Source organism: Achroia grisella, unplaced genomic scaffold (genome assembly GCF_030625045.1).
Source record: "Achroia grisella isolate CSIRO2021 unplaced genomic scaffold, CSIRO_AGI_Agris_v1 utg841, whole genome shotgun sequence".
NCBI classification, from domain to species: Eukaryota; Metazoa; Arthropoda; class Insecta; order Lepidoptera; family Pyralidae; genus Achroia; species Achroia grisella.
This window is the reverse complement of record NW_026713039.1, coordinates 1,776,015-1,800,637: the sequence shown is the minus strand read 5'-3', so window position 1 is coordinate 1,800,637 and position 24,623 is coordinate 1,776,015. Positions and strand designations below refer to the sequence as shown.

General features: G+C 33.5%; 1 protein-coding gene across 1 annotated transcript in view; it reads right to left on the bottom strand.

Annotated features, from left to right (window-relative positions):
• Positions 1-1,008: 1,008 nt before the first annotated feature.
• LOC131852240 (homeobox protein invected-like) overlaps positions 1,009-24,623 on the bottom strand; it is an 86,422-nt gene continuing 62,807 nt past the window's right edge. The window contains exons 4-6 of the mRNA XM_059202886.1: positions 12,474-12,509; positions 2,112-2,218; positions 1,009-1,687 (exon numbers count right to left, since the gene is read on the bottom strand). Of these exons, the coding sequence (XP_059058869.1) occupies positions 1,427-1,687; positions 2,112-2,218; positions 12,474-12,509 (404 nt within the window). The 3' untranslated portion in view covers positions 1,009-1,426. The remainder of the gene's footprint in view (positions 1,688-2,111; positions 2,219-12,473; positions 12,510-24,623) is intronic.

Sequence of the window (24,623 nt, the reverse complement as noted above, 5' to 3'; positions counted from 1 at the left end):
AATCACGTACATGTATGTAGACAAAATCAACGTATGATAAACTTTTTAGAGATCGTCGTGGCGTAGTGGTTTACTACCGTGGTACAGTGGTATACACGGCCAAGAACTAGTGAGTTCAAATCTGGCTGACATCAGAAAAAAATCTATGTGTAATTTATATTTCCGACAGTGTTATCAAACCAAAAATTAATCTGAAAGACGGCGGTAGGTTCACCTTTTGCCACGTTGGATTCAAAAATACTTAGCGAAAGGTCATGTCCAGTGTTGCGTTGATCACAACAACAACAGGTCTTTTACCCATAAGAGGAGTCAGAGGCATCGTCGCCTCTGACTCCCCTTATGGGTAAAAGTCGTGACTATCTTTTTGTATTGTGTAAAATATTTGTAATGACCTGTAATGTAATGTCCGTCATACTCGTGAACTAGTCTGTTCGGGTTACGAACACTGATTATTATTTGCTTTTGACAAAATAGCATAAGTTGGTAGTCACTCTATTCTCCCAAATTTGAAATTAAAATGTATTTGTATTATTATAACCATATTCGAGACGAATAAGAGCAGAATTTCTTGTCAGTTCTTCTCATCTACAAATAATTCCGAACTGACGGTAGATTTGACATATCATAAGAGTCTGTAATAGATCTACATGAATAATGTTGTATTTGCATTAAATTGAAAAATTTAAATGACACAGATGAAATCACAGAAGTTGTAGATGAAACAAAAAAAGGGTTTATTAAACTTTATAATGGATACTACAATTAAAACTATATAACACATAGCCAGTTGACGTTCAACAGTTATAATTATAAACAATTATTGTTAATAACAAAACGCTGTACACATATGACCGCAGACTTTGCAAAGTTCATTTTAGTATAGTATTTTTAAATCGCGTGCTTCCAAATGAAACACGAACGGAGAATTTTAAAGAGTCAAGAAACTTATTTAATTTTGATGAATAAAATTAAATTGTTGAACGGAAAAAAACTATCTCCATAAACCTAGTTGCAGTATAAGTAATTTTGTATAAAGAGGATGACAAACTCCTGAATTGTTGACCCGCGGTGGAAATCGGGAGAAATCTCGTAAGAATATTAAGATTTATTTGCTTTAAATGTGATTTTAAAACAATTATATGGCGTCTTTGAGTAGGACGAAAAATGTACATACATATTTAGTCTTATTCAAATCCATCATTTTGCTTTGAAAACTTTGTTACATCTGTGGTCATAATAGAAAAACCATATTCACATACCACAACTATAGTTGAAGATGAATGTACAACCACCCAATCTTGACATCTTACAACCAATGACTTTCCATATTCATATATTACACTTCACATTTCTAACATAACTGGTGGCATCTCATAATTTTGAAATCCTTCACAAAAGTCTAAATTATCTGACAGTCTTTCTTCCATTAGCATCTATTCTGCTGTTCCCTTTCTCTTGCCTTCATTTCTAACTCTTCTTCTTCTCTTGTCAAAGGAACTGTGCTGTGGTTGTACAGACCTTGCGCCATCAGCTGCAAGGCCAACGGGTTCCGTTGTCCTGATGCCTTCTTGATCTTGGCGCGTTTGTTCTGGAACCAGATCTTGATCTGGGCCTCCGCGAGGCCAAGCTCCGCGGCCAGGGACTGTCGCCGACGCTCCGTCAGGTAACGGTTCTCGGCGAATTCATGCTGTTGGAAGAAATGTATTTAAATAAAACTAACTAAACAAATATATTCAGGACTATGCAGATTGAGTTGAGTTAGAAACTACACTAGTCGATTGATAGGTGCCGTTGTAAACAATGTAGCACTTCAATCAATCAATCAAATCATTTATCTACAGAATATAGAGCTTAAAAGTTTTAACAATATTAAACGTTATGTCCCGTGTATTCAGCATACATACAAGCGTACAATTTTTTTAATTAAGTACTACATTGTTTGTTTATTGAAATTTCACCACATTTCTGAGATTATATTTGAAGATATTGTTTGTTTCGACGTTTAAATTTTAATTTAATAAACAACACGTGCTATGATAACAACATTATCTCTAACATATCTTCTCCATAATTCTTTTGTAAAAATTGACAAGAAAATGCGAATTTCTTACCTTTAGTCTTGCAAGTTGAGGTCCAGAGAATGCGGTTCTAGGTCGTTTCTCATCTGTCGGGCCCCCTGTCTCCCCGGGCGGTTTCTTCGGCCGTCTGGTACGCGGACCTGAATGTATAACACTAGGTTAGATACATGTGTTTTAACCGACTTCAAAAAAAGGGAGATACACCGCGTTAGATTATGGAATGAACCAATATTTTCTTGAGAGACTACAGCATGGGGTTTTTCACAAAAAGTATACTAATGTTTCAGGCGTCCATAAGCTAGGCCGTATGCTTGTTTGCAATTACGTAGTATATTTAAAAATATACTCAATTCGACTCTCTATCTCAGTACTCTAGTTGGAAGTTTGTATTCACACATTTCAACTTAAAAATGTAGTTACAACAGTAATTTAAAAGACTAACACGCAATAATTTTTAAATCTTGTGATAAGACAGCTTTCCGACTGAGCGGTAGATTAAAAAAATAAGTATGATTATTCAAAAGCGCTTAAATTTAAGTTTAATTTAACAGAATTTTTTATTCCATTCTTATTGTAACGGATTCAATTCAAAGCTGGTTTGTACATATATATACATACATACAATAACTGATTTATTTTGTTACTTGAGTAACTACTTATTTACTTATATCAAATTTGACATTTGGCAGTTTGTATTCACACAAAGTACTCTCAATAAAGAAGAATTTTAAACAATATTTAATATGGAATAGAATACCTGTAAACATGCGTAGAGCATCGAGTGAGCCCATTTTTAAAAAGAAATTATTTAATTTTCTTTTGAATCACCAAAATGAATTATAACTGTATTGCATTGTATTAGTATTATATTTATCTATATTTAACATTAATGTATGACATTATATAATATCAGGTATACTATATATATTATTATTTGTATATATTGTGTAGATGCACATGCATTGCATGCATGTCACGTGTCCAATAATATCCGTATGGATATTATTATTATTTATTTAGTAATTTGTTAAATTTTTATTTCATTATGTTGTGGTATTGTTATCTAGCACGTGTGATTAAGTACGCCTGCGTAGGTACAAACTGAAAACCAGCGCTGGACGCCCATCAGTCCGGCAATAGCTGAGTTTGTACCTATTGCCAATCATGTTAAATATGTATAAATGTGTAGCTGTGTAACTGTGCTGATGTTGGCAATAAATGGATTTATTATTATTATTATTATTATTATTATTATATTTATTTGCATTTCATATATATTATATAATATATATTAGTAACTTTGTGATTGTTTTTTGACATAACTGCCCCACAACGCTTTCTGTATACCTAAAGGTTAGCTGGTGGAGAATGACATATGGCATTAAGCTCGCCTTTGTACAAGTTTTATTGTGCATTAAAGAATAAATGAATAAATAAATAAATATTTATTTAAAAGTGCAGCACGCAAGATTCCTAATAAATTCTTGTGACGAGTCTACGTTCCGAATGAGGGATAGAATTGTAAAAGTAAGACTGTTCAAAAATGCTTATATTAAGTTTATTTGAATAAGATTATTTTTATTCCTATTCTATTTCTGACCATTAATAATTACGGGTGTACGTTTATTATATATATAAACCTTTCTCTTGAATCACTCTATCTATTAAAAAACCGTTTCAAAATCCGTTGCATAGTTTTTAAGATGTAAGCATACATAGGGACGGACAGACAGCGAGAGCGACTTTGTTTTATACTATATAATGATTATTATTTCATATGTATGTCAGTCTGTAAGGTATTTTTAGTATGGGCTATTAGTATTCTTAATGAAATAAAAAATAAGTAAAAATTAATGAAAATAGGTAGATGTCAGAACGTCTTTTATTGCAGAGCGCAGTGACAGAAGTATTATAACAAAAAATTATAAAAAGAACATCATATTTTGAATATGGATAAAAGAATATATAAAAACTGCCAGTGACTCTCATTGTAGGTCTAACAAAATAGGCTACGGTAAGCGTTTACTATTAGAAGGGCCGTATGCTCGTTTGCCACCTACGTAGTGTAAAAAAACTTGTAAATTTTCCTAAATAAGACAGTATGGGACACAGTCACCTAGATACATCAAAATAATAATTGCATTTTATAATATCTAGTAAGACAAACTCAATATTGTGTACTAAGCACTGCTGTGTCTAAACTGTGTCACCCCACCCTACATTTTCCTATAGTTATTTAGTATATAAGATCATTATTTCTATATACATATTGTCAGTTTATTATCATCTGTAATATACATCGTCTCGACCAACAATATAATAACATTTACCCACAACAGACAGTACAAATACGTCTAAGACAGCGCAGATAGCAATATTAGTACATAGTTTAATATTTTTCTACTTTTAGCGGTCGGTAATTGATTAATTTATATGGCAAAACAATTCTTGCCGGGTCACCTACTTGTACTATACCTATTAGCTTAATTTATTATTTATTCTTCACTACATATTATAAAACAAAGTCGCTGTCGCTGTCTGTCCGTCTCTATGTATGCTTAAATCTCTAAAACTACGCAACGGATTTTGAAGCGGTTTTTTTTATAATAATAGATAGAGTGATTCATGAGGAAGGTTTTATGTATAATACATGTACATCCGGGCGAAGCCGGGGCGAGTAGCTAGTTATATATAATTTACAAACCTACATTCTTTCGAATGAAATGGATACTTTGTAGAGTTTTTGTTGGTTATATACAAGTGTGAGTTTATGTATGTGTTTTGTTGTATCTATCCATTATGTGTGTTGTTATGTCCATTGTTGTAGCCCATCTATGACTACTGTGTTTTAAAAATCATCTTTATATTACATGTAATTAGTAGTTTTGTGGACAAAACTGTATTTGTAGGTATTTTTCAATTTTCATTTATAATTATAAATCTTTATTATATTTAAATATAAGCCTTGCAATTAACAATAGAAATCATATAAATTACAAAATAAATCAAAGCAATAATAAAATATACACAAACACATAATAACACACAAATTGCAAAATAAAGAACACATAGGTAGTTAACAACACAAAATGGTATAATAATTACAAAATCATATTATGAACAGGCACAAACACAAAATGCAAAATGGAAACAGATGAGCAGAAATACAATAAATGCAAACAAAGAAACGAAATACAGTAATACACTTTACGCCGTTAGTGGGACTGAGCCATTACCCCGTAAGTCGAATTCCCGAAAGTTACATTCTATATAATAATGTAGTAATTTGGTTTAATTAGGACTAGAGCCTATAAAAATTATAAATTACAAGATCGGTCTGTCATAATCATTAAATGTTTAGTGTTTTTTATTTTCCTTTTTTCTTTTCTTACAATTATTTGCACTTGTGTGACCAATATACCATTTCCTGTTTCTCTTTTAAGTTGAGTGGAAGAGATCTCTTTTAGAGATAAGTCCTCTTTTGCTAACAATATTTCAAATATTTAATTTACTTATGTATTTTAAAGGTGCAATAAGGGATATACCTACAGAAAACAGATTGACTTGGTTGGTGATAGATCGATAATTTTTTTTATTTACCAATTACACAATATTCTAAAGTAATGTTGAAATGGGTAGTCAGCGGGACTAGTATAAGCGCCATACAATCGTCATTAGATATTAGTCGCTACATTGCAGTAAGCACAGGATATGTCTGTGAGAAGCACTAACATGAAACACTAACAGTAATTGCACATGGCACTCCAAATCTGCGAGAGAGCATATGAAGCGGCTGAAAGCCAACTCCTGCCTTACGGATACGACTTTAGTCTGAGGGCTAGACTAGGCTATGATTGTCATAATTTCGATACCCGTTTGAATTTTGATAAGGGATCGATCGGTGGTGTAGATTATCCCTGACGAGTCTAAGTAGCGAACATAGAGTAAGAGCGAGCGCAAAAGATCTATACAAGTCGCAATGCTACAGATCTTAGCCCAAAAGCCCTAAAAAAAATAGGGATCCGAAGTTCGACTCAGGCTAAATTGCGATCCCAACGTATCTTCGCGTAATCTGGGTATTACTGTACTCGAGTAGATTAAGTGCTCCCACGATGAATGACCGGTGCAAGCAAACGATGCAATATCTTAACCAATTCATTCCAGCGTTTACATACAAACGCAGACATGATTCACATAAAATTGGTCAAAATATTGCACCGTATGCCTGACGGTGATGATTCTCTGGTGTCCTGCAAAGTAATGAGTTAATAGCAAAAACAATGTACGAACACAAGCTTTCAAATCCGCCATATTGGATTTTGAGTGACACAATTGAAAGAAAGAATAAAAAATATATTCATTTGGTGCATACAAAACATTCATATCACATATTATTATTTTATATTTATTTTAATTATTATTTTCACGTACCCTCAAATGGGTTGAAGCTGAAAATCAGTGTTTTGTTCCCTGAACAATGTTCCACGCTGAGTTTGACCTGTTTGTATTGCTACAGATCACACATAATAACAATTTTTTAAATCTTATGTCGTATTATGTATTGTCTATTCTTATGAACATGTTGTGTGTGATTAGTAACAAACAAATAAACGATATATCTATCTATCTATTACAAAAAATTGTAATGTTATATTTTAGTAATGTATATATAATACTACGTTAAATGGTATATAAAAAAATTGTAATTAATTATTTTTAAAATACAGCTGCGACCAAATTTGTGACCAGCTTTGTGTCTAGGCTGTAATGCCTAAACGCTGATTTTCAGTGGAACCATTTATTAATTAATTTAATATATATAAATTGTTTACTGCTGCCTGCGTGAACGTGTTCTGTTGGTGGTACTGATAAGGTGTAAATGTATCTTCTGATAAATGATGGACAAACTACATAGGTAAAACAATACAGTATGGACAGTAATTTTGTTCATAAATCGTCGTCTGTAGAGTCTTCTGCCACTTATTTGTGAGTTCTGGTCTACTGAGATACAAGCTTCGTGCCTAGGTCAGTTCGCTCATACACAGTTCTCCAGATCAATTATGGATTCTAAAGTCATTCTAAATCGAATCCTTATCTCTGAGGGATATAAAAAATAGACTGAATTTTTCTCAGACCTACCGAGTATAAAACATATAAAATTAGATTAAGCTGTTTCGGAGATGTACAGCAACTAACACTGTATATATATATATATATATATATAAAATTCTTACAATTCCTTGTTATCTTCATCGCCCAATCGACATTTTTGAACAGTCATATACATATATGTATATATTTTATTCTACCACTCATTTGTAACGCAGACTCATCACAAGAAGAATGACCAAGAAACTTGCGTGTTTTTATTGTTTTGTGCTCTGGACCATAATATTCATTATGGTATTGTAGAAATATTCATTTCTGTATGAAGTTATCATACAAAAATGAACATTTCTCAATTGAAAATTTCTGTTGCATGTCAGAAATTACTAAATGTGTCGTACAAAAATTAAAAATTATATGTAATAAAATTTCATTTAATTTCAAAAAAATTATTACGGTAATCTCGGATAAGCCCTTCTTATCCGAGATTACCGTAATGTTTTTTTTGGGGAAGGGGTTTATTAGTAATGTACACTAATAACCCCATTGCTGGTAAAGTACCATGTCACTTCCTCCACGCGGTTCTCCGTGGAAACCATCGTGGTAAATTGCCATTTGCAAGAACCCTAAATTTTCCCCCTTCTTCCACCAACCCCTATCTATTGATAGATATTAGTACTTAAGTTTATATGGCAAAACGTTTGCTGGGTCAGATAGTTAGTATATATGTTAATTTACGGGAAAGGTATTGTTAGTAATGTGGACTAATAACCACGTTATAATAATAATAATAATCTCAGAACAATTCACACAGCGCCATCTAGACCCAAGTTAACCTACCTAAAACTTGTGTTATGGGTACTAGATAACTGATACAAAAACATAGATTTTTTTTTCGTAAATACATTATTATACATAGAAAACACCCAGAGCGATACAAACAATCATACTCATGAAAACATATGTTTGTGCCGTGCGAGGAATCGAACCCGCGACCGTCAGATGTAAAGCGGTGTGCTAGACCGCTATACCACCGAGGTCGTCAAACATTGCTAACAATTTACTATGTTAGGTTGACCTCCACGCAGTTCTTCTTAGAAAACATGGTAAATTGCAATTTGCCAAAATGGGCTAACGGGAAAACATCTTGGTGAATTTACCACGATAGGCTGAAGGAACCTAACTTCATGCATATCCTATCATCCTCCACTGGTGCTCCGTCAGCGTATCCGTTAGCACAGTCGGGTATACCATTCCATTATCATCCATAAAAAAAACTCGAGTATGATTCGTTAATTGCAAATAAACTAATTAACTCAATTTCATTGGCTCGTTAATTGTGATAATATAAAACCTGTTGATGTATTCATGAATAATTACAAGTATCAATGTTTACTTTGAAACGTCCGCCATGTTGTTTTGTTAATGTACAAAATGTAAACGATAAGCATCTGTTTAAGTGGACGCCATTGTGAACTAATATTATTTGTTTTTATAATGTTTTTTTTATAATTATTACGTGCGTAGGTATTAACAGTGTACAGTAGAAATATTTTTGTTATGTTTTGCATAAACATTAATATTACGATGAGAACTATAATATCAATATTGTATACATGCATACAAAATTTCATTAAAGTCGGTAAAGCCGTACCGGGAAAACTCCTGTACAAAAAATGTATCTAAGTATTTATATCAGTTGTATTAGACAACTGATATAAACCAATACAACACATAACACAAGCTCTGTTTAACTTGGGACAAGATGTCGCTGTGTGAACTGTCCAAGGTTATATTTTTATTATAATATATATTAATTCCCGCGATTTCACTCGCATGAAATTCATAGCCTATATGTTATTCTGATGTATAAACTATATTACTGTAAAGTTTCATTAAAATCCGTTCAGTAGTTTTTGCGTGAAAGAGTAACAAACATCTATCCATATTCGCAAATTTTCGCGTTTATAATAAGACTAGGTTTTGCCTTAGGGGTGGAATTTATTATTAAAATCCTTTCTTAGCGGATGCCTACGTCATAACATCTGCCTGCCTGTCAAATTTTAGTCCGATGTCACTATGTCAGTCACCTTTGAGTTATATATATTAATATTATTAATTCTAATCAATCTCAATAATTAAATTATATAACAAAATGAGTACAAACTACAATCTTTTATAATAGTAGTTATTTTCATATAAAAAAAATAACTGTAACCATAAAAACTATTGAAACGCGGCCGGGCCGTCAAAACATCAAATTAACCGTCCGATCTGGTTAACCATTCACCGTTTTTACCACAAAAACTGTCTCCCAAAATACCTTTGTTAGTATTGAAATGGTCAATGCAAAACTGTACTTGGATTAATAGGTTCCGTATAAATAAGTTTATTAATCTATGCAAATAAATGAAACTCAAGTGTCTGTTTGTAATTTCAAATGAACAGCTTTTCGCTGAATACGAAAATGTATAAGATACTTACATAAAAAAAACTCAAAGAGTATTTATATCTGTCTGTTTAATTAACTAATACATGAAAATAAATTAAATCGAAGTGTCTGTCTGTAATTTGAAATGAACAGCTTTTCACTGAATATGAAATTATATATTATATAAAAATGTAGCCAAGTTAGCAAGAACATACAGACTGACAGAAAAAAATATTCATTTTTTATCTACATACTGAATAACTTTTTCTGTCAGTTTGTTTGTTCTTGCTATGAGAAGTAACTTAGCTACATTTTTATAGAATTTTATTTTAATAAAAAATATGTTATGGGTACTAGACAACTGAAATAAATGCATAGTTACATTTTTGTACATATTGTGCTTAGAAAACACCCAGACCGAAACAAACAATCATATACTTGAATCAAAAGGACCGGACGAGGAATCGAACCTGCGATCATCAGAAGTAAAGGCATGTCCTAAACCGCTAGACCACTGAGGCCATCAAAAAAATTACCAAGTTTTATTATTATGAGAAGGGTTCCTTTCTCATAATAAAATAAAAATGGTTCAGAAGCCGACACTAATCATTTATAACAACGTTAACTCGATTAACGAAAAACTCATAACACTTTTTTGTACAAACGACAACGGAGATCGGACCACCATTACGTTGAGTAATTGTAGTTTTTATACAAATAACCTATTGTACACATAATAGTATAAAAAACACTTAATACACAAAAAAAATTGAAATACCAATGAAAATACCAAAATGTGTAACTTTGAGGTGAATTTATGCAGTCGAAGTGAGAGCAAGAGATATACCAGCGAAATCTGGCCTGTCTAGAACTGCAGTAAGTTCTTTTTTTCAGCATCTTGTTCAGCTATCTAAAGCTGCACTAGCAGGCTCTTGTTCAGGGAGAGAGACTATCTAAACGAACGTCTGAAGAGTCCTTAGGTACTAGACAACTGATATGGTTAATTTATATCCAGTCGTAGTGGGAGCGAGAGGAATACCAGACTTGTCTGAACTGTCTTTTTTTTCAGCATCTTGTTCAGCTATCTAAAGCTGCACTAGCAGGCTCCTACCAGACTTGTCTGGGCAGGGAGAGACTCGAGCGGTGAAGGTGAGTGTTAACGAACGTCTGACGAGTCCTTAGGTACTAGACAACTGATATGGTTAATTTATATCCAGTCGTAGTGGGAGCGAGAGGAATACCAGCGAAATCTGGCCTGTCTAGAACTGCAGTAAGTTCTTTTTTTTTCAGCATCTTGTTCAGCTATCTAAAGCTGCACTAGCAGGCTCCTACCAGACTTGTCTGGGCAGGGAGAGAGACTCGAGCGGTGAAGGTTGACGAACGTCTGAAGAGTCCTTAGGTACTAGACAACTGATATGGTTAATTTATATCCAGTCGAAGTGGAAGCGAGAGGTATATCATTGAAATTTCTATACAATCTTCTAAAAGATCTATAGAAAATAGAAAAATCTGGCCTGTCTAGAACTGCAGTATGTTCTATACTAGAACGTGTATCTAAAGCTGAACTAGCTGGCTCCTGCCAGTCTTGTCTGGACAGGGAGAGAGACACGAGCGGTGAAGGTGAGTGTTGACTTCTAAAATTTGATATGATTAATTTATATGCAGTCCAAGTAGGAGCGAGAGATATACCAGCGAAATCTGGTCTGTCTAGAACTGCAGTAAGTTCTGTATTAGAACGTGTATCTAAAGCTGAACTAGCTGGCTCCTGCCAGTCTTGTCTGGACAGGGAGAGAGACACGAGCGGTGAAGGTGAGTGTTGACGTACCTCTGTAAGGGATCTATTTGGCTATATGATTAATTTATATGCAGTCCAAGTGGGAGCGAAAGGTATACCAGCGAAATCACCCTACAATCTTCTAAAAGATATTGGCTTATCAAGAACTACTAGTAAGTAGAACTTACTGCAGTATTAGAACGTGTATCTAAAGCTGAACTAATCGGAGCCAAAAGAAGAAAAAAAAGCTGAACTAGGCTCCTATTGATGTTCTTATTTTAAAATTACAAATTCTACAGAAATCATTAGGTTAATCAAGGAATATTTTGAATTAAGAATGAAAATGGCCATAGGTAGACTAGTCTGAATAATTTGTCCTCTTAACAAAGAACTATTTGATTTGCTATTATTATAAGTTATTATTTTAAAAATCTATTCTAAAAAAAGATGATGGAATTGGCAACTATATTTCGAAATTAGAACGGAAGTGACTATACAGCCTAGGCCGATCAATATATTCTTTAATTAAAGTATTATCTATTTATTATTAATTGTTCTTATTTTAAAAATTTGAACTTTGAACAGAAATTAATTTTTAGGTAGTCCGATTCAGACACAGAATTACGCAATTACTTTTGTATTATATTATTATATGTTCTTATTTCAAATATATTCTAAAAAAAGAATATGATTATGGAACTGCCAAACATAAAATATTATAAAATATATTCTGAAATTGGAACAGAAATGACTATACAGCCTAGGCCGATTAATATTATTATTTAATTAAAGTTTTAACATTATGTGCTATGTATTATTAATTGTTCTTATTATAAAAATTTGAATTTCGAACAGAAATTACCTTATAGGTAGTCCGATTTATTCATTACTAAATGTTCTTATTTTAAAAATATGTTTAAAAAGTTACAGGTTATATATTTTTTTTAATATTACTATTGTTAATGTTCTAAATTTAAAAACATATCTCAATAAAATTTTCTCATCCACCAAACATAACATTATTTGTAACTTTAAAACAAAAAATTGAATTTGGAATAGAAAAAAATAAATGGAATTTCCTCACGTGGTTCCCGTGAGCCGCTCCGGTACTTACTTCGTCCTATAACAAAAGAGAAAAAACAATTAGACAATAATTAAACATACGAACAAAAGATTAACATTTCAAACACAAATAATAAATAAACTTATATTAAACACAAATATACACAAATAATACAATTACATTTAATCGCAAATGAAGAAAAAAAAGTACCTATATTCTTTTTGTTACACTTAAAGTATGACGAGAAAGTCGAGAATCGTCTTCCATAAATGTGTGATTATTTCAATTATTAATTTGTGTGTAAACTTGCAAATATGATTCTTATAAATTACTTTTTAAAGTCGACAATACTTTGGTAACTTTGGGGCTATAACTTAAGTCCATATTTTTCAATGAAATACAACTTTTAAATCTTATAAAACTTTTAAAAATTCGAATTTCGAATGCAGACGTTCTCATGTTATCACGTGACACCTGTGATACCACTCAATGACTTGCCATTCTGGAGGCGATGTTTTTTTTCGGACTACTCTAATGCTGTTGGCCGCAGCTGGCCTTTACAGCTTCACCGGACGATAGTGGGCGAGTGCAGATGACACTCCAAACCAAAGGAAAGACTTATGGAGCGGCTGAAGGCCACCTCCCGCCTGACGGATACAACTAGTCTGAGGGCACCACTAGGGGTCCGAACCTCGGCGCAGGCCGTCGTAATTTCGATCCCCGTTTGAATTGGACGGAGGCATAGAATGACAGAAATAGATGTAACAGAAGTACCTTCGCAGACGACTTCGTATAAAGTGAACTTTGATACAAAAAAGTTAACTTTCCTTATCAATGTATTCGACAAGAATCAAACGCAAATCCCTGGATAGTCAACCGGAACTAAATTTATACAGCTTTCAATCAGAGCTTCCGGTTTGAACCCACTATCCTTTGAAGCCGCCGCACTTATGCGCCATAACCCATAAAACCATGATGGGTCTAAATAAACATGCTCTTAATTGCCACTTATAGGCAATTAATAAAACAAAATTACAAAAACAACAACATACTCTAAAGGTATAGCGATAAAGTCGAGAATCGTCTTCCATAAATAGTGATTATTTCAATTATTAACTCGTCTGTAAACTTGCTAATATGATTCTTATAGATTAGTTGTTAAAGTCGATAATACTTTGATAACTCGGTAGCTGCAACTTGAATCTAACATAATTTTCAAAGAAATACAACTTTTAAATCTTATGAAACAAAATTAACAATCGACCGTGTTAACTTTTAAAAATTCGAATTTCGAATTCGGAATTAAAATTTTTGTGAGCTGGAATTAAAAATAAGTTACATTTATAAATGAATTTGAACTTTAATGTTATAAGAATAGAGTACTTAATCGAACGCATTGTAGGGACAGGTTGTTTATCAGTTAAACAGCAATAATGGTCAGTTGTTCCGAGCAAATGTCTTCATTAAAGACTTCGTTGGTGGCTTAACCAACTGCGGCGAATAAAATGTGTTATGTGTTTGTTAGTGGTTTTTTTTAATTTCTCGAATGTTTTTTATTTCATTTTATTAGTTATCTCAGTGTCAAATACGTGGCTATTATTTATACAATTATGTCAACTTATACATACGTCTATTTGTCAATCTGTCACACGACTGTAATTTAGTTAATACTAATGCTCTGATATGTAAATTAGAATAGTTTTACATAAGTATAAATAATAAATGTAAAACAAACCGTAACAAAATATCCCTAAATTAAAAAAAATACTGGCATATACAGTTTAAAATATTTAAATTATTTCATTATTATTGTTTATATTGTAAGTACCTATAACATATTTTTTATATTGAACTAAATTTTATTACATAAAAATACAATAATCACTGAAAGCATTCTTTTCAAGGCAAACTTACCGTAACGGATATAATTGCAGAGAATAATCTTTTTTCGAGTACATGTGTATACTATTATTGTAATTTTATGTAGGCAACGACGCGTGAAAAGGCCAGTCTAAATAAATCGACAAGAACCGACAGTAATACGATCCTTGTGACTATATTTATAAATATTAAGTGCAAATTATAATGCTGTCTGGAATTTCATGTGTACATACGGACATAAACAATGTCGAACTTGTATTTTAATAATAATAATAATCACTTTTATAATCGTCATATAACTCATCCACCCTTGCTAAGGGCTAAAGCAAACACGCGGGGAGTTTTTTTTTTTTTTGTGGATGATAATGTTTGCGCTAACGAAAGTATTGCAACGTGACAAATTCACCAGTTTACGATGGTTTCCAGGGGGAACCGCGTGGAGGTAGACGTGACATTGCTAGCAATGGGGTTATCAATCCACATTACTAACAATCCCTTTCCCCCCTACGCGGGGAGTTTGAAAGTATTACACCCGTAAAAAGGGAGTAAAAAGGGAGATATATGTATAAAACATATATAAAAGAGTAATAATAATAATAGGATAAAGGGCCAGCAAAATAATAATAATAATAATAATTAGAAAGTTTCTACAGACAGATTAGGTCTACATTTGTATTACGGTATATCCACTAAGATAGAACATTGTTATGTACTTGGCTTAGGCCCGTACATACCAAGATTACCGGCGAAAGTCGAGAAAAAATAATAATAATAATAAGTCCACCGAAATCATTCCAATCGTTATATCGGTGAACGGTCTTATCCCAACCAGTCTGGAGCAACATCTCAGACGGTTGGGATTCCGAGGCGGCTCACTCCGGGAAAGATGCAGAAAGCGGTGCTGTTAGATTCTGCCCGCATTGTACGCCGGTTTCTCTCCCTGGGGCCCTGAACCCCGGCCGACTGTGCTTCTGCCGGGGGTATGTTGCCATCTCCTCTCCTTAAGAGGAGAGATGAGAATTTTTGGAAAAAAAAAAAAATAATAATATGATATATTTATTTCTCCTCACAAACATGATGGCACAAACATGAAAAATGTGTATTCTTCCCAAAAGCAACATATTATACATATAGTTTATAAAAAGAATCTTTATAGTAAAATACTTAAATTTGTTATTTGAAACGAAAAAAAGCAAAAGCTGAGAAAATTACACAATAATAAAAATATTTTTTTTATATTACTATGATGGCAAACAAGCATACGGCCCATCTGATGGTAAATGGTTATTGTAGCCTATAGACGCCTGAGACACCAGACCCTCTTAAGAAACCTTAATTTGCCTTGTTTTCTATGTATGTATTTACGAAAAAGAAAATATGTATTTATATCAGTTATCTAGTACCCATAACACAAGCTTTAGCTAGCTTAACTTGGGTCTAGATGGCGCTGTGTGAATTATCCTGAAATTATTATTATTATTGAAGTACTAGCTACTGGCCCCTGCTTCCCACGGGTGTACATATATTATATATATAAACCTTCCTCTTGAATCACTCCATCTATTAAAAAATTCGCTTCAGAATCCGTTGCGTAGTTTTAAAGATTTAAGCATACATAGGGATAGACATCGACAGCGACTTTATTTTATATTATGTAACCAGCTACCCACCCCGGCTTTGCACGGGTGTACATGTATTATACATATAAACCTTCCTCTTGAATCACTCTATCTATTAAAAACCGCTTCAAAATCCATTGCGCTGTTTTAAAGATTTAAGCATACAGACAGACAGATAGCGACAGCGACTTTGTTTTATACTATATAATGATGAATACGAGCTGAGTTTCTTGTCAGTTCTTCTCATCTCGAAATCATTCCGAACTGACGGTGAATTTGACATATCACAAGAGTCTGTAATAGACCTACATGAATAAAGATATTTTGAATTTGAATTTAATTGAATTATCTAGTACCTACCCATAATACAAGCTTTAGCTAGCTTAACTTGTGTCTAGATGGCGCTGTGTTAACTGTCCTGAGACTATTATATTGTATTATATGTGTTTAGTATAACAACAATGTCCTAAGTAGTGAGTTGGTGGGTGGCCAGCAGTTTAATCTGCGTCGTGCCATTTTTTTTTAATTGGCCTATGGTTAATTAGGGTATGGAATACCGATACAAGACCTTGAGGCCTACATTCGATTCCCGGAATGTTTGGAAGTTTATCCTTTTTTAACGGACTTCTAAATCCGAACGATTTCGTTGCCATTCCTGGCTGCTTTACCCTGTAATTCACACAGTCAAAGCGCATATCTCAAGATAATATAATATTACATATCTCAACCAAACAGAAACATAGCTTGGGAAGTAAGCTGCTTGAGTAAGATCTCAAAGATCTGCTTACAATAGGATTAGATAGCACTGTGTAAATTGTCCTGAGATATAAAAAAAAGGCAAAATCTACCGCCAGTTCGGAGTGCATTAGAGCTCAGAACTGACAAGAAACTCAGCGGATTGAGAGGAGCTTCCTCCTGCGTAAACTTACATTGTGCAATGAACTACCTTCCAAGGTTTTCTAGAGAGGCTACAGCATGAGGTTGTTCAAGAACGGTATATTAAGGTTTCTTAAGGCAACGTGCACGTGACACCCCTGGTGTCTCAGGCGTCCATAGGCTACGGTAACCGTTTACCATCACATGGGCCGTATGCTTGTTGTGTGGCATAGCCAATGAACTACCTGCCGAGGTTTTCTCGATAGGCTACAGCATGGTGTTTTTCAAGAAGGGTATATTAAGGTTTCTTAAGGGTCGGCAACGCGCACGTGACACCCCTGGTGCTACAGGCGTCTATAGACTACGGTAACTATTTACTATCAGATGGGCCGTATGCCTGTTGTGTGGCATTGCCAATGAACTACCTTCCAAGGTTTTCTAGAGAGGCTACAGCATGAGGTTTTTCAAGAACGGTATATTAAAGTTTCTTAAGGCAACGCGCACGTGACACCCCTGGTGTCTCAGGCGTCCATAGGCTACGGTAACCGTTTACCATCACATGGGCTGTATGTTCCTACATCAGCTCGTGACCACGGCTAGAGCCACATTTATTTGCCATAAAATTAGTTCGTGTTAAGACCCGGTTAATAATATATATATCAATAATGTTACTAAATAGTATAAAAAAATGTATAAGTTCCTTGATCCACCGGTCCGTGTATCGAATAATCTAGCGAAATCCGCCTTGAAATCCATCTCTTGCGTATGTAAATTTTATTACAACCGACATTTCATAAATTACCTCGCTTTGACGTTAATAGCTTTATTATCTGTGCGTCGCCTTAATGAGCGGCCATGTTGGCATTTGACAGTTATATTTTTTAATTCTAATTAATTATGTATGAATTGGGAATATGCATTATACTGCCAATAATTCCGGTGGTTAACATTTTTAATTATTAATTTAATTTAATTAAACACAATGGGAGGTATATGCGTGAAATTGTTTAGTGATAAGAGAATAGCTGGTAACGAGGCGTAAAGCTTAGTAGTAGTTTAGTTACTATTTAACCGACTTCAAAAGAGGACGATCTGTGATCGTCTGAGCGTTGTTTTGTTCATCTATAACTATTTTTTTAATGGAATTCTACGTCCATTCTATAATCCATTAACAATTACGGCCCCTACTGGAAGCAATAGATTCACCACGATGTGCTAACTGACTTGACCTCATGTTCGTCCTATCATCTTCCACTGGTGCCCCGCCAGCGTAGACCGTTAGCGAAGGAAGTTGCACTATTCCATTATCATCCATTAAAAAAAAACAAATAGATAGACATTTATAATGTCTTTATAAAGATGTTTAGCGGCCTTACGGCGAATATATGTATAATATCATTATCATTACATAGTATAAAAGGAAGTCGCTGTCGCTGTTTGTCCCTATGTATGCTTAAATCTGTAAAACTACACAACGGATTTTGAAGCGGTTATTTTAATAGATAGAGTAATTCAAAAGGAAGTTTTATATATATAATACACTAGCTTTTGCCCGCGGCTTCGCTCGCGATAATTTATCCCCTTAGGGGTGGAAGTTATCAAAATCCTTTCTTAGGTGATGCCTACGTCATAGTAGCTTTATGCATGCAAAGTCTCAGCCCGATCGGTTTAAAAATAACAAAGTTTCATACAAACTTTCATCCTCTTGGGAGTAGAATTAATCAAAATCCTTTCTTAGCGGATGTCTACGTCATAACATCTACCTGCATGCCAAATTTCAGCCCGATCCGTTCAGTGGTTTAGGCTGTGCGTTGATAGATCACTATGTCAGTCAATCACCTTTGAGTTATATATATATTTAGATGTGCAAAGGCGGGGCCAGTAGCTCGTTTACATATATGATCTATCTATTTTCACGCTAGGTATCTGATGGAGTAAGCAGAGAACATAGAATATATCTACAAATTAAGTTGGATCTTTGTAAGCAAATAACTCCCGATCATAAAATGAACCGTTGAATACCTGCCATACCAAAAACCGCGCCGTGCACCGAAAATAATAAAATACAAACATAAAACGCATTATCAACAATCCTACAACACGCAATCGCTTAATTTCAGCTTTAATTAGCTGTTACCACTTAATGATATAATTTCTACGTTTAATACAGTTACTAACCGGTAGATCGAATAGAGATGCGAAAAATATATCGATTATTGAAAAGTCGATTATAATTTTATATAATCGATTTTTCTTATCGATTTTAGTATTCCATAAAGTCTCATAATTAAATATTTCTGGTTAATTATCTACACAAGTGGCGTGTAAAACAAGATTAAGTAGTGATAAAAAAAACAAGAACATATACATATGTACCTACATGCCAAAGAAACCAATACACCAACACTAGCTATTGAACGCGACTTTATTTGCTTCTTTAAAAGATTCATACACATTTAATATCTCCTAAAGATATTTATATTAAAGTTACTGAATATAGAAATACTCTTAGAAAATAATTAGACATTAGTACTATAAAAATCTTTTTTTATAGTGATTATTAGTAACTGGAGCAATAAAGAAGCTTACGGTCCACCAGGTGGAAAACGAAAGCCGTTATGTAAATACATGACCAGTACTACGGACATCACGTTATCATGTGACACTCGTGATACTACTCATATGTTACCATTCCAGAGTACTAAGATGTCACGCCTCTTATCTTGTAATTTCACTGCCTAATCTGCACTCTACAACCGAAACAGCTTACAAAGCAAGCTACTTGGCTGAAATAGGTGAGGCTGAGGTATACACGCAGACGAGTTTTTACAATCTACCTTTTTATAATACTTTGAAATAGAAATTATTAAATATAAAAATATAATTATGAAATAGAAAAAGGTAGATTGTAAAAAAGATATAATCTTACAAATTAAAATTAAAAAATCATTTATTCATGTAGGACATTTTAGCCGCTTATGAACGTCAAGTTTTTACATTTCTATTTGTTTTCCCTACCGTCCAGTTCGAAATATAGATCCAATTGAGAAGAACTGGCAAGAAACTCAATAAAAATTACTTTTTTTTTTTAATCCAGTTTATTTACAATGCATAGGTATTTATATAGGTGTCTATGTCTAACATTAAATGAAAATCCCGAACATAAAAACTATTGCCATGCACGCTCGTCATTCAAGTAATCGTTTAGTGAGTAATAGGCCTTTATTCAAATAAACTCAATACAAGCACTTTTATATAGTCATATTTTTTATTCTACCACTCATTCGGAACGCAGATTCATCACAAGAAGAATGAGCAAGAAACTTGTGTGTTGCTCTTGCTATTATATGTAGGACATACATACATACTATGCGTAGAGAACGCAGACGAGTTTTGTACAATATATATATATATACATATATATGTGTATATATATTATATGTATAGAATGACAACGCATAAATACTACAGGTATTATCCATGGTATTGATTATGTATATACAGATGCTTTCCATCAGGCTGGCCATATGTGCCAATACACTCAATAAAAAATGGGACATAAGTATTCTGCGCAGTGCTTACATTCGAATGGCATATATTCGTATTGAAATCGCACGATGTTTTATTGCTGTCTACCCCGCTACATTCCTGTCTTGAGTATACTCAGTATTAGTACGGACTGTATATCGGTGCCTAATTTGAACTGCTTACTAACAGATGCGCGGGAACTGAGCCATTGGGTGGTCCGGCCACCCAGCGAGGAACAAAATATATAGAGACGTTTCGATTTAAGATTTTTTTAAACTCCTTTTAATACCACAGACTAACTTGTACCTGCGACTTCGTTTGATTGAACATGCTTGAGTGAGTAACAAGTTATATAACCACGTATATGCGAAATTTCGCGATGATTAAGCCATTATGACGTGAAAATATAAGAAACAAGCAAACAAAAATAGTAAGCAAATTGATGATCCCAATGATTATTGCTAACTATTACCTATATACATAAACAGCACTACAAACATCACGTTATCATATGACGCCCATGATACGACTCATGTGTTACCATTCGGAAAACTGCGATGTCATACATAGACGATACATCTTACAAAGCAAGTTGCATGGTGATTGAAATAGACGAAAAAATCGTGCAAAGTATACCTTGTTACAAAAAAGATTCCTTTATTCTCTACCATATCTGACTTTTCTACGAAATCAGCCTATAAAGCAAGCTGGTTAGTGGCTGAAATGAGTGAAAGAGAGATTCTCACCTAGACAACTTTATATTAAGACTACTTGATGAAATATAACACATAAAAATCATTTATAATTATCTCAATTACTTCAGACGTCGAAGTAAATGAGCTAGAGGTTTTGGAAACTCCAACAAAAATGGTTATTAAAACCTCTTTAATAATTTATTTTACAATTTTCAAATAGAGAATGCTGTGTTCTCAAGAGCATGATTGTCTTTTGTTTTTGTTCTCCAATATTTGTTACACCGCTGATTATAATGTTTTATATTGTTTTCAATGATTACATCCGGTGCGTGGAGAGTTGTCGTCGTTGAGAACCACACAAAGAGGGAATGACTTTTTACAAAGTCTCTATAAGAGTTTATAATACAATTAATGCCTCTCCATAGTTTTCTTGTCCTCACATCGTATACTCATGTCACCAAAACATTTCAAGCTTGACTTACTTCGATAGCCCATCTCAACTACTATCTTCTCATTAAGAAACACGCTTTATTTCTTAACTTACACGTCTCAAATTTGCATATCATCTAATATATTCTTTCTATAAAATTGAGGCAATGAAAAATGTACTTTATATAATCCACTTTAGATTATAATTCCGTTTGTATAGTATTAAGTAAAGGGTTTGTTTAGGAATTCGATTGTGGACATGTGACATGGATTTTCGACCTTAGGAATATTTGTTTAAAATATACATTCGCGGATTAGTGGATATTCTATTTAGAGATTATTCCTGCGTGAAGTAATTGAGACGTCTTCCGTTTGCTATAGTCTTTTTGTATGTCTGTCTGGTATGATACTGAATGTGTGTTTAGTGTTTAATCATTGTTTTTTTTCTGTGGGCTTTTTTAATCTGTCTCGATTTGGATTAATGGATTTTAGTTTAAGACTGCGACACGAGAAATAAGTAAGTTTTTTTTTTAAACATACAGGAATGAGAGTGGACTGTAGTAGTAAGAAAACGATGTAAGTATTAATTCAAATTTAAAATATCTTTATTCATGTAGGTTTATATGATTTCAATTTGTTTTTCTTATAGGGACGTGACGAACTTATAAATAATATTATCGAAGATGGAATAGATGGAAATAGAGAAAGGGGAAGACCGACAGAAGAAGACGACTCTTCTAGAAGATTAAAAAAATGTAATGACTATTCAAAAATGCTTCAATGTAAGTTTATTTGAATAAATGATTTTCTATTCTATTCTATTCTAGATAATATAATACTTATAAACAATTTAAGAGAATTCACACAGCGCCATCTAGACCTAAGTTAAGCCTGTGTTATGGGTACTAGATAACTGATACAAATACATTGATTCTTTTTCGTAAACAGATACATATTATACATATAAAACACCCAGGCCGACACGAACATCATACTCATGAATACAAACGTTTGTGCCATGCGAGGAATCAAACCCGCGACCATCGGAAGTAAAGCGGTGTGCTAAACCGCTAGACCACCGAGCTCGTCAAACTGCTACATCAAGCAGGTTAAGGAAAAAGTAAGAGTCGTCTCGTATCAACAACTAATGAGATTGATTGAAGATCGTGGATGATGGCGGGGGCTCCACCGACAAGAGCGTGGCTCTTAAATTATGAATGAATGAATATTTTTTTTCTTTCACTTTCCTGTTCAGAAATAAGTTTCAATTAATAAAAACTGGCAAGAACTAAATCTTTATGCTTCTTTATACAGTACTAGCTGTGCCCGCAGATACACCCGATATTCTGATGTATAAGCTATATTACTGCAAACTTTTGCATTTATAATATTAATAAGATAAAATGATGTCGATTCCGCTGTCTGTTCGCAAATATCTTGTAAACTACGCAATGCATTTTAATGCAGTTTTAGCAATGCATAGAGTGATTCAAGAGGAATATCTATATGTATAATAGGTACATGTGCCTATACCCATGCGAAACCGAGGCGAATAGCTAGTTAAATATATATTATACTACCTGTACCTGCGCTTTATTTTTCTAAAATAAGAGTAACCAAAATTACTCCTTATTCAGTTACCTGCCAAAAAAATCTCATCAAAATTGGTCCAGCCATTTCAGAGATTAGCCGGAACAAACAAAACAAACAACAGACACAGACAAAACTTGTAAAAAATGTTATTTTCGTGTATGGACCATATTTATATTCATATGCATGTAATAAAAAACGATTATTTCAATATTACAAACAGACACTCCAATTTTATTTATATGCATATATACAAAATGCATATTTTTATACGAAATTAAAATATATTAATTCCAATATTCACCTGTTTTACATGACTTGTCAGTCTCATCTTATTAAGTGCTAAATGCTAAACCAGTTTAGCACAACACTAGTTTCCCACGAGAAGATTAACCCTGTTTTTCATATATATTTATTTATATACACAGACAACGGTCCGTGCCTATAAATATATAAAAATGTAGGTCTATGACAGACTATAAGTCAAATGTACTGTTAATTCGAAATGTTTTTGCAACGAAGAACCAATAATAATAAATAACCCTAGATAATTAACACAGCGCCATCTAGTCCCAAGTTAAGCAGTGCTTGTGTTATGGGTAACTAATTTATTTTATTCGGCAAACCGAAAAAAAGGAATCAAACCCGCATCCATGGAAGTAAAGCGGTGTACTAAACCACTAGACCATCGAGATCGTCAGCTGGTCAGGAAAATCTGGTCTTACTCTTTGCAGCTAGTATATATCTAAATATATATAAATCAAAGGTGACTGACATAGTGATCTATCAACGCACAGCCCAAACCACTGGACGGATCGGGCTGAAATTTGGCATGCAGGTAGATGTTATGACTTAGGCATCCGCTAAGAAAGGATTTTGTTTAATTCTACCCCCAAGAAGATAAAATAGAGGCTGAAAGTTTGTATGAAACTTTGTCAATTTTAAACCGATCGGGCTAAAACTTTGCATGCATAAAGATACTATGACGTTAGAATTAGATTAATTGGGAATGGAATTAATCAAAATCACTGATTAGACTATTTCCTGTAGATGTAGGGACTGGTCTGCTGTAATCACTATGACTGATTTCCTCTTATTAATTGTTTAACCAGTTGGTTATGTATTCAATATTTTTTCTTTTTGAGTATTTAATTGAATTAGTGCTAATTGGTGGTTTGTATTCACACACTTAAACTTAAAAATGTAAAGTAATAATAAAATTATTTAAAAGAGCAACACGCAAGTTCCTTGCTCGTTCTTCTTGTGATGAGACAGCTTTCCGAACGAGCGGTAGATTAAAAAAAATGTAATGACTATTCAAAAGTGCTTCAATGTAAGTTTATTTGAATAAATGATTTTCTGTTCTATTCTTCTATTCCTTTAAACAAAATTGCAATGGCACTGAAAATGTGGTTTGCATTTATGACATAAATGAAAATAACACAATAACAATTGGTTAATAACAATAAAATTAGCGTCGGTGACTAATATAATCGGTATTTGGTATCTCTCCACTGCGCCCGCGGCGCATGCGCAGCCCGTAACTGTTAGTT